The 10,326-nt window shown below is 37.0% G+C and overlaps 1 protein-coding gene across 1 annotated transcript; it reads left to right on the forward strand.

Moving 5' to 3' along the window:
• Nucleotides 1–371: 371 nt before the first annotated feature.
• On the forward strand, nt 372–1,331 carry LOC122200357 (olfactory receptor 56A3-like). Its single transcript, XM_042905910.1, has one exon. The coding sequence runs from the start codon at nt 372–374 to the stop codon at nt 1,329–1,331; it is 960 nt and encodes a 319-aa protein (XP_042761844.1).
• Nucleotides 1,332–10,326: the final 8,995 nt, after the last annotated feature.

Here is a 10,326-nt window from a genome sequence, read left to right on the forward strand (position 1 = left end):
ATGGCTCAGAGCCTGGAGCCTGCTTTGGATTCTGTGTCTCCCTCTCTCTCTGCCTCTCCTTTTCTCATGCTCTGTCTTTCTGTCTCCAAAATAAATAGACATTAAAAAAAATTTTTTAAAGAAAAAATCAAACACGTATAAATGAACCATATTATCACAGTCATCTATTGTTTAGTACTAGAATTTTCTGAGTAACATACCACAAAGGATGTACAGATGATATCAAATGGATCTGTATGACCTGCTAGGAATCACAAGTTTCACCTAGATGAAGCAAATTGTTCTAAATTCATGTGTCTTAAGTCAGTAGCTAATGTTTATCCTAATTTTATAGGTCACTAAAAGAAAGCTGTAGAAATATATGACAAAATATGACAGCACATCAAAATGGCACCATCTCCGTTCAGGTTTCAGACTTCCTCCTGAATTGTTTTGCCAGGTTCCCCAGCTGGAAGCTCTGGTTGTCCCTGCCACTCAGCCTCCTCTTTCTCCTGGCCATCGGAGCCAATAGTGTTCTCCTGATCACCATCTGGCTGGAAGCCTCTCTGCATGAACCCATGTATTACCTGCTCAGTTTCCTGTCACTATTGGATATCGTGCTCTGCCTCACTGTCATCCCCAAGGTCCTGGCCATCTTCTGGTTTGACCTCAAGTCCATCAGCTTCTATGCCTGCTTCCTCCAGATGTACATCATGAATTGTTTCCTTGGCATGGAGTCCTGCACATTCATGGTCATGGCCTATGACCGCTATGTAGCCATCTGCCACCCACTGAGGTACCCATCCATCATCACTGACCATTTCGTAGCCAAAGCTGCCATTTTTACTTTGGCCAGAAATGCACTTCTTACTATATTCATTCCCATCCTCTCTGCCCGGCTCCATTATTGCGGAAAAAATATAATTGATAATTGTATCTGTGCTAATCTCTCTGTGTCCAAGCTCTCCTGTGATAATATTGCCCTTAACAGAATTTTCCAGTTAATCATGGCCTGGACTCTTCTGGGCTCTGACCTGACCCTCATCATCTTCTCCTATGCCTTCATCCTACGAGCCGTTCTTAGACTTAAGACAAAAGGGGCAGCTGCCAAAGCTCTGAGCACTTGTGGCTCTCACTTCATCCTCATCCTCTTCTTCAGCACCATCCTGCTGGTTTTTGTTTTTACCCACATTGCCAAGAAAAAAATTTCCCCTGATATCCCTGTCTTACTTAATGTGTTACACCATGTAATTCCTGCAGCTCTCAACCCCATTGTCTATGGGGTACGAACTCAGGAGATTAAAGAGGGGATTAGGAAATTACTGAAGAGGGCAAGAGAGAACAGAAAGTAATCATGCTCTTGCTTGGCTCTTCTCAAAACCACAATCAGAAGGCAGGGACAGGGAGATAGAAATAGTCCTAATCTTCTCATTGGGGCATGCCTGATGATGAAAACGATATGGTTTCCCTTTACCCACAGTCACATCACACTTCTTACCCACCATGGGTTTCTGAAGAGACTAAGGATATGGCCCTCCTTTCCCTACCTGACTTTGTCCTCAAGTCCTTTGGTCAGAACTGCCTCCCTAACAGCTTCTCAAAAACATGAGCCACAGTTCCATCTCTGGAACTATTTGCTTATTGTTCCTCTGTCTACATAGCTCCTTCCCTCAGGTCCAACGGGTCTCTATGACCACAGTGTTTAACACCTAACAATATTCCCCCAAATCACAGAATATGTCCCAACATCTTCTCTGTTTCCCTGTTCTGCACAGCATTTATCACTATCTAATGACCATAAAAGTTCATCAACCTGTTTAGTCAGCCTACATTCACTAACGTTTAAGGAGCACCAGGGCAAGAATTTTTGCCTGATGTATCTCCAGCCCAAACAGTGTTTGGCGTATGGTATAGACCCATGATATTTGTGAATTAATGGTTTAATAAATGTTGGAGAAATAATTGAATGTAGGCTAGTTCCTAGGAATATAATTCAGATATGGTCTGTTTTCTATATGAGTTTTTGTATTAGGTATCATGTGTGAGGGAGACCCTATTTCATGCCACATTCCATGATCTGAGCATTGTATGGAACATCTCCATAGGGCAGGTGGGGGCTTAGCCGTAAGAGCAAAAGTATATTTTTAGGAACTTTGAATTTGAATACACATGGGATATTCAAGTGGAAGTGTATAATAAATACTTGGACTTATAGGTTTCATACTCAAGTAAGATGTACCCTTGGAAGAAATAAAGATGTGCACTTGGGATAGACCACAGATCCTCGTTGAAGCCATGGGAGTAGATGGAATGGCCAAAGGAAAGAATATAGAATAAGAACATAAGAAAGCACACCAAAAAGACCCCATATCATCCTTACCTTCTGGTATCAAGAGATTAACATGGAGATAACATGAAGTAGTGGTCAGTGGATGAGAAGAAAATACAAGAGAATCCCAGAAGAAAGCACTTCAAAATAGATTGTGATCAATTAAGAAGCTACAGTCAACTTTATTCAAGGTTACCTGTAGAAGTATGGGGCCCCTGTGCATATAAACAACTTAGTGTGTAAAATGCATTACAAAATGTATGGGCCCATGTGGTCCCATTATAAAATGTAAGGGTTTATCAATGAAAAGTTAGAACAACGGGTAGAGAAATAATTCTTACGTATGTATCATTGTTCTGTCAGTATACATAAAGATATGTTTGTAGTTTCAAGGCACCATCTTAACAAAAGAGAGGACATAAAATATATTTGAAGAAATTATGGCTGCAAGTTTCCAAATCTGATAAAAATTATAAACCCAGAGTTCCAAGAAGCTCAATGAAACCCAAAAATAAGAAAAATGAATATAACTATACTAGGGGTACATCATAATCAAACTGCCCAGAAGAAATGATAAAGGAAAAAAATGTAAATCCAGATCAAAAGACACATCACATTGGTGCCTGGGTGGCTTGGTTGGTTAAGCCTGGGCTCAGTTCTATTGTCATTCATGGGTTAAAGCCCTGCATCCAGCTCTCTGCTATCAGCCCGTAGCCTGCTTGAGATCCTCTGTTTCCCTCTCTCTCTGCCCCCGTCCCACTCCCTCTCATGCTCTCTCTCTCTCTCTCTCTCTCTGTCTCTCAAAAACAGATAAACATTTTTTAAAAAGACACATCACAATTGTCTAAATTTAGGATGACAGTGGATCTTATCAGAAACAATGCAAGTAAGAAGACAATAGAGCAATATCTTAAAACTGAAAGAAAAATCTTGTTAAGCTAGAATTCTGTATCTCTCAGTAATACTCTTAAAACAGATAAATGCTTTTTTTTTAAACAAAAAACCAGAATAATTTTTCTATAGCAGGGTCACACTACAAACATTTGTAAAGTTTCTTTATCCAGAAGGAAAATATTATCAGATGTAAATATAGATCTAAACAAAGGAATGAAAAGCATTAGAATTTGTTACTACATGGGTAAATATGTAAGGTTATTTTATTACTTAAATGCCTTTACTTGCTTTTTGCAAAAATAATAACAATGAAGTATTTAATTTATAACATACAAAAAAGTACAATGTATGAAAATAATAGCATAAGCCAGGAAGGAATTAGATCACTGTTAAGTTATTACATAATACACAAAATAATATAGTATCCCTTGAAGATAGACTGTAATTAGAGATGTGAACTATAATCTCTAAATCTCTAAATCAATCTAATCTCTAAATCTCTAAAGCAAGCCTCCAAAATAGTTAAAACTCATAAGAAAAGAAGATAGAATGAAATGTTTTAAAGAATAATCCAAAAAAAAAGGAAAAAGAGGAGAAAAGAAAAAGAGAAAGCCAAAATGATACATTTGAACCCAACCACACCCATGATTCAAAATAAGTATAAATGAACTAAATACCCAATTAAAAGGCAGAAATAGTCAGACCAAGGAGAAAAAACAACTCATTTAAGCACTGCTCACATTAAATGCACCTCATACAAAAACAAACATGTTAAAAGTGAAAGGATGGGAAAATATACAGCACTAATAACAACACCAATCAAAAGAAAAAAGAAAGAAACAAACCAAGAAACAGACTCTGAACTATAGAAAACAAACTGATGGTTACCAGAGGGGCGTTGGGGGGGGTGGGGGGAGATGGGTGAAAGAGGTGATGGGGATTAAAAGTACACTTATCCTAAGGTGCCTGGGTGGCTCAGTCAGGTAAGCAGCCCACTCTTGATTTTGGCTCAGGTCATGATCTCAGGATTCCTGAGTCTGACCCTACATCGGGCTCCACACTGACCATTGGAGCCTGTTTAGGATTGCTTTCAGTCCCTCTCTCTGCCCCTCCCCCACTCATGCACTTGTGCACTTTCATGCTCTCTCTCTCTCTCTCTCTCTCGCTCTCTCTCTCACACGCGCCCACTCTCTCCCTCTCAAAATAAATAAATAAAACAAAAAATAAAAACATAAAATAAAGATTTTAAAATTTAAAGAGTACACTTATCAAAATGAGCACTGAGCAATGTGTAAAACTGCTGAACCACTGTATGTACACCTGACGCTAATACAACACCGTATGTTAACAATACTGGAATTAAAATTAAAAATTAAAAAAGAAAGAAAACCGGAATGAATATTATAATACCAGAAAAGATGAGTTTCAAAGCCAAACACAACAGTAGAATGTACAATATTTCAAACACACTGAACATTTACCAAAATAGGTCATATTCTGGGCCATCATACGAATTCCAGTACACGTAAAAGAATTCATGCAGCATATATTTTCTGACTATAGTGGAATGAAATTAGATATCAATATGAAGTGATCTCTAAAATAAGACCAAAATATTTGAAAACTTAAAAAGACACTTCTAAATAATCCACGAGAGAAAGAAATCCAAATAAAGAGGCAAAAGAATTTTGAACTAAAAAATAATTAAACTACAACGTGTGAAATTTTTAAAATGCCACTAATGCAATAACGCTGACCCTTGAACACTGTCAGGGTTAGAGGTGTCCATCCTCCACACAGTAAAACATTCAGGTATAAATTCTGACTCTCCAAAAACTTATCAACTAATATTAACTAATATCAACTAATATTATCAACTAATAGCCTATTGTGACTGGAAGATTTGCCAATAACCTAATCAACCAACTCACATTTTGTATGTTATGTATAATATACTCTATTCTTACAATAAACTGAGCTAGAGAAAAGAAAATGTTAACAAAATAAAAAAAGAGAGAAAATACATTTATAGTGTTATATTTCATTTATTGAAAAAAAAATCCCCCTAAAGGACGTCCCCACACTTCAAATCCATTTGTTCATGAGTCAATTCTACTGGACACACATATGTAGCATGAAATTCTTATTTCTGAAACACTACACCTGCAAACAATGACCAAATTCAACCACTAAAAACAACAACATAAAGAAGAATAAATTTAACCCAAAATAAGGAAAAGAAACAAACAATATAAGAGGATCAATGAAATAGAAAAAAGAATATAATAGTAAAAGTTATCAAACCAAAATATCCTACTTTGAGAGGAGTGATAAAATGTCCCCAGAGACTTAATGAAAGATACTGGAAATATGAAGTTGGATATTCAGTTATAAGAAAAAAACTAATTGTTTTAAAAAATAAAGCAGTTGCTCTAAAGCAGTCAGGGGATGAGCTGAATAGCAGAATAAATAAAGCTGAGTGCATGTTAATGAGTTGGATCAGACCAAGGACATTTGTAGTCCTGTTACATAAAGTTCAGAAGACACAGAAAGAAGGAGGAGAAAATGGCTGAGAGATGATATGAGAGCATGTCAAAATATAATTTGGTCTAATAAGAGTCACATAAGAAGGTAAATAAATACAACAGGAACATACTTAAAGTGACATGAATAACTGCTCAAAACTTTTTAAAATGTAAGACTGAAGTTGAAAGTATTGTAAAGAAACAAATCAGGTGTTAAAAAAAAAACCTTCTGGATATATTATGGTATCAGAGGAAAACAGTCCATTCTAAAGGTTGAGTGAAGGTCACATACCACCTTTGGTGACATCCTAAATGGACTCTGAGAGTCTGATGTATGCTGGTAGTATTTTGGGGATTGGAAGTTGAAAATAAAAGGATGGGTTGGGGTGCCTGGGTGGCTCAGTCGGTTAAGCGCTGACTTTGGCTCAGGTCATGATCTTACAGTTATGGGTTCTAGGCCGACATCTGGCTCTGTGCTGACAGCTCAGAGCATGGATCCTGCTTTGGATTCTGTGTCTCCCTCTCTCTTCTGCCCCCCCCCCCACCTGCTTGTGCTTTGTCTCTGTATCTCAAAAATAAATAAACATTATAAAAAACTTTTTAAGAAAAGGGTGGAGTAGAAATAAAAGTAAGTCAGAAATAAAGCAATTTTAGAAAAAAACAAAAAAATGATTTTAAAAAGAAAAATTAGCATCATATATGGAGGTTTTAATATGGCCACAAATTCTTTAACACTCCTCCCAAACAGAAGCTGAGTCCAGTTTCCCTCCTGCTCAATCAGCGCTGACTCCAGTGACTCACTCGTAACCAAATGAATAAGGCACAAGTGATGCTAATTATAAAACACATATAGAAAATAATAATCTACCAAATTTTTGTAAAACCTAAAAATGTTTGGATAGATTCAAATGGGAACTCACCCAACCATAGAATAGTACATACAACAAAGCAATAGTAATACAAATAATGTGGATTGCTGTAGTAAGTGAAAACAAACACACAATAATGGATCATATACACAGCCACATGTGCATGAAATGTGGTATACAATAAAGCAGACTTCTCAAATTAGTGAGGAATCAAATATTCATCTCTATATAGAGTTAGAAAGTTAAAAATATACACAAGATAAAGAGATAAAGATAAGAAAGACAAAAATTAAGTTATTAGTTAACACTATAAGCAGAACTGGTACAGCACCTCCCTCAACAAAACAGAGGGTGTTCAGACCATGCCCTGTAACTGCCATTGATGGACCCCACCCTGTTGGCAGTAACCCACACTTCAGGGATCATGAGAAGTCTAGGAGCCACCAGAAGAGTGGCCAGGGTAGTGCTGAGGTACTAGCGGACTCAAAGTAGACAATATTTATAAAACAGGCAACACAGTATTTCATATTTTCACAGTTGTTTTGAATGTATCAGTTTGTAATAACCTAATACCACTCTTACTCTTCACAATGTAAACCAGACTTAAATACATCAATATGAAACCTAATGCACTGAGTTTTAAAAAAATAAATAAATAAAACCAAATAAAAGAAGCATCTTTGTGATCTTGTGGAATGTTCCCTAAATAAGATCCATGGAGAAACTCTATTCCTAGAAACATAGAGATTTTGCCTTGGTCAAATTGAGAGATGTCCATTGAGTAATGGACTGCAGACGCTAAAATTGAAGGCTTTATAACAGACTAGAGAAGGTATTAGCAATATCTATCCATCAAGAGGCTCTACTATTTAAAATATGCAGAGACGAACCAAGCTGGCTCGGTCCATGCGACTCTTGATGTTGGGGGTCATGTGTTTGAGCCCACATTGGGTAGAGAGATTACTTAAATAAAAATAAATAAATAAGAATAAAAATAATAAATAAAATAAAATACGCACAGAGTTTTATAAGTATGTAAGCAAAACAAAAATTAATAGAAAAATCAGGTAAAGGATGTGGACACATAAGTCACTGCCACTAATGGCTGAATAGTATATGAACAATGCTCACTTATCAGATAGAAAAATAAATTAAATATAATAAGATACGAATTACATCCATCTAGTTTTTTTAAAGAAAAGATAGCATCAAATGGTGTAAGGAATGTGTAAAATAAAGAAAATTTAGGATTTCTATTGAGATATTTAAATGCTTTGGAGAGAAATTTGGTAATTCCTAGTTAAATTAAATATTTTTATGTTATAACTGAAAAAATCCTCCACATCTGTCTACTTTAGGTCTATAAGAGAAGGTGTACAAGGAAATTGACAACAACATTATTTTTAGTACAATTATAGTTCACTTGGGTGTTGACTACTTCCATAAAAAGGAAAAATGCACATATTGGAAATAGAACAGCAGTCAAAAAGAATGAAGTGGGTGTACACAGAAAAGCATGGACAGATGTTTAAGATTTAGTGTTTACATCCGATCTATAACCCAATGACATTTATATAAATCCAACATCCAACCTTTTCTCCCCTAAGCATACAAGTAGCTAAATAAGCATACTTAAGATTAATTAGGTGTATTTTAAGAATCCCGGAGTTTTTACTTTCTGAGGGAAAAGAGAAATAAGAGCGATATTGAGATACACAGAAGAAAGAATAAAAATAAATCAAAAGAAGGGCTTTCAAGAGACAGATGACAATGACACATCATAGGGAATATAGTCAATGGTACTGTAAAAGCTCTGTATGGTCACAGATTGTAGCTACACTTGTGGTGACCATAGCATAATGGATAGGCTTGTCAAAACACATTGTTACACATCCGAAACTAGTGGAAATTTATCTGTCAACTACACTCAAAAAAACTAATGAAAATAAATATATAATAAAGAAACCAATCATGTTTGCTCCAATTATGGAAGAGTATGAAAAATTCACATGAAGTTCAAAATGAAAGTTAAAAAAAGGAACAATCATGGTTCCTAATACACAGTTATACATACAACCTACTTAAATTTTTCTCACTAAAGGGAACATTTCTATTGACTTTTCTCTCTGAAAAACATACTGCATTTTCTCAGGAATATGGTTTTCAGGTTTCTCTTGCATTTTCATCATTATAATGCAATGAGAAAAGTCACGATAAGTTAGTATGAATACATTCATTAGGATGGTTTGGGGGGTACCTATCTAAAAATTGTGTTCTGGAAGCCCATGAGAACTTCTGAGTGAGCTTATTGGACCCATGGAGGGCATCGAGTGCGCACATGCAAATACTGTGAACATGGATGGATTGATGTAAGACCTCTACCCCCAGGAGACTAACTGCGTACAGAACACAGTCCATGTTGGGCTGGATGACCAGAGCTCCTTCCTTTTAGAGAGAAATAAAATCATTTGCTTTTTCCACCTGCCTGCCTGTCTGTCCCAGGAGGACATTCTAGGCACAAGGAATTAGGGATGGAAGGTTCCAAGAGGACAAAGTCCCTAAGGCTCTGGAGTTATAACTATCCACAGATACTTCAGGAACTAACTGAAACTCCAATATCAGTGGAGCCAGACGCCTGCTCCATGCTCTGTAAGTGAGACTGGATAGAGGGTGCCTGAGACGCAGCTATACCAAAATTAGCCAGAGCATAGAGGAGATCTTTCTCTTTAGTCCAGATCTGTGCTCCATTCCATTCCTGAGTCAGTATTGATGAAGTAGTCTGAAAATAGGGCAGTAAACACTGCATCCAGTCTCAGGTCAGGAGGTACATGTGATAACCTCTGCTCTGAGACCTTTCCTTTTGCCCTCCTCTTGCTTCTTTGGATCTTTTCCTGGGTGAATCCAGATATGCAGAGAGTAGGAATTTCTTCATAGGAGATTAATGAGTGGAAGGAGTCAGGAAAGCATATCATTTGGAGCTCAGATTAGAAATTTTTGGGTTTTCATCTGTGAATATGAAAATTTAGGAGTTATGGGCAAAGAATCTGTCCATAAATGCTTGAATCATGACATAGGAACTAAATTTAATCTGTACAACTACAGGACTGAGGACACAGACATAGTTGGAGCGTTAGTGAGAGTCAGAAGATAGTTCCTCAGATTTCAGCTCAATCTAAAGAGTTTCTAAAATCTACTGCTGCCACAAACAGAAAATTGTGCACAGATGATAGAGGTATCTGTCACTGTTCAGATCAATGATGTCTGAAAAAGTACTTGGGAGAGATGTCTCACAATTCTGTCTGAGTTTAGGGAGTTAGGTGGTCCCTAAAAAGCCTTCCCTTCTTCAAACAGGGCTTCCATAGTGCTATGCTGGGGCCTGTCCAGCAGCCTGGGAAAAAGTTTGCCCTGCAGGGTCTCTGCTTTTGTCATTGCCCTTCAACCTCACTTGGCTTCTTCATTCTGTCTCTACCTGGAACCAGTAGTTATTAGCTCTAGGTCCTCAGCCCTCACGCTTCATTGGCTAGCTCTGATTGCAATCCAAGATTGAAAGAGAGGAGAAGAAAAACATACATGGTCTCAGATGCTTTACTTCTAGGGTAGGTCAATGCTTGTTGAATCAATTGTAGAATGAAGAATATGTAGGAACATTCCAGAGAAAAGAGGAGAAAGAGTCAGTAAGTAGAAAGAACAGATAAAAAAAGTCCTCCTAGGCTGTCCTCAGAAATTCTAT

Source organism: Panthera leo, chromosome D1, assembly GCF_018350215.1.
Source record: "Panthera leo isolate Ple1 chromosome D1, P.leo_Ple1_pat1.1, whole genome shotgun sequence".
NCBI lineage: Eukaryota > Metazoa > Chordata > Mammalia > Carnivora > Felidae > Panthera > Panthera leo.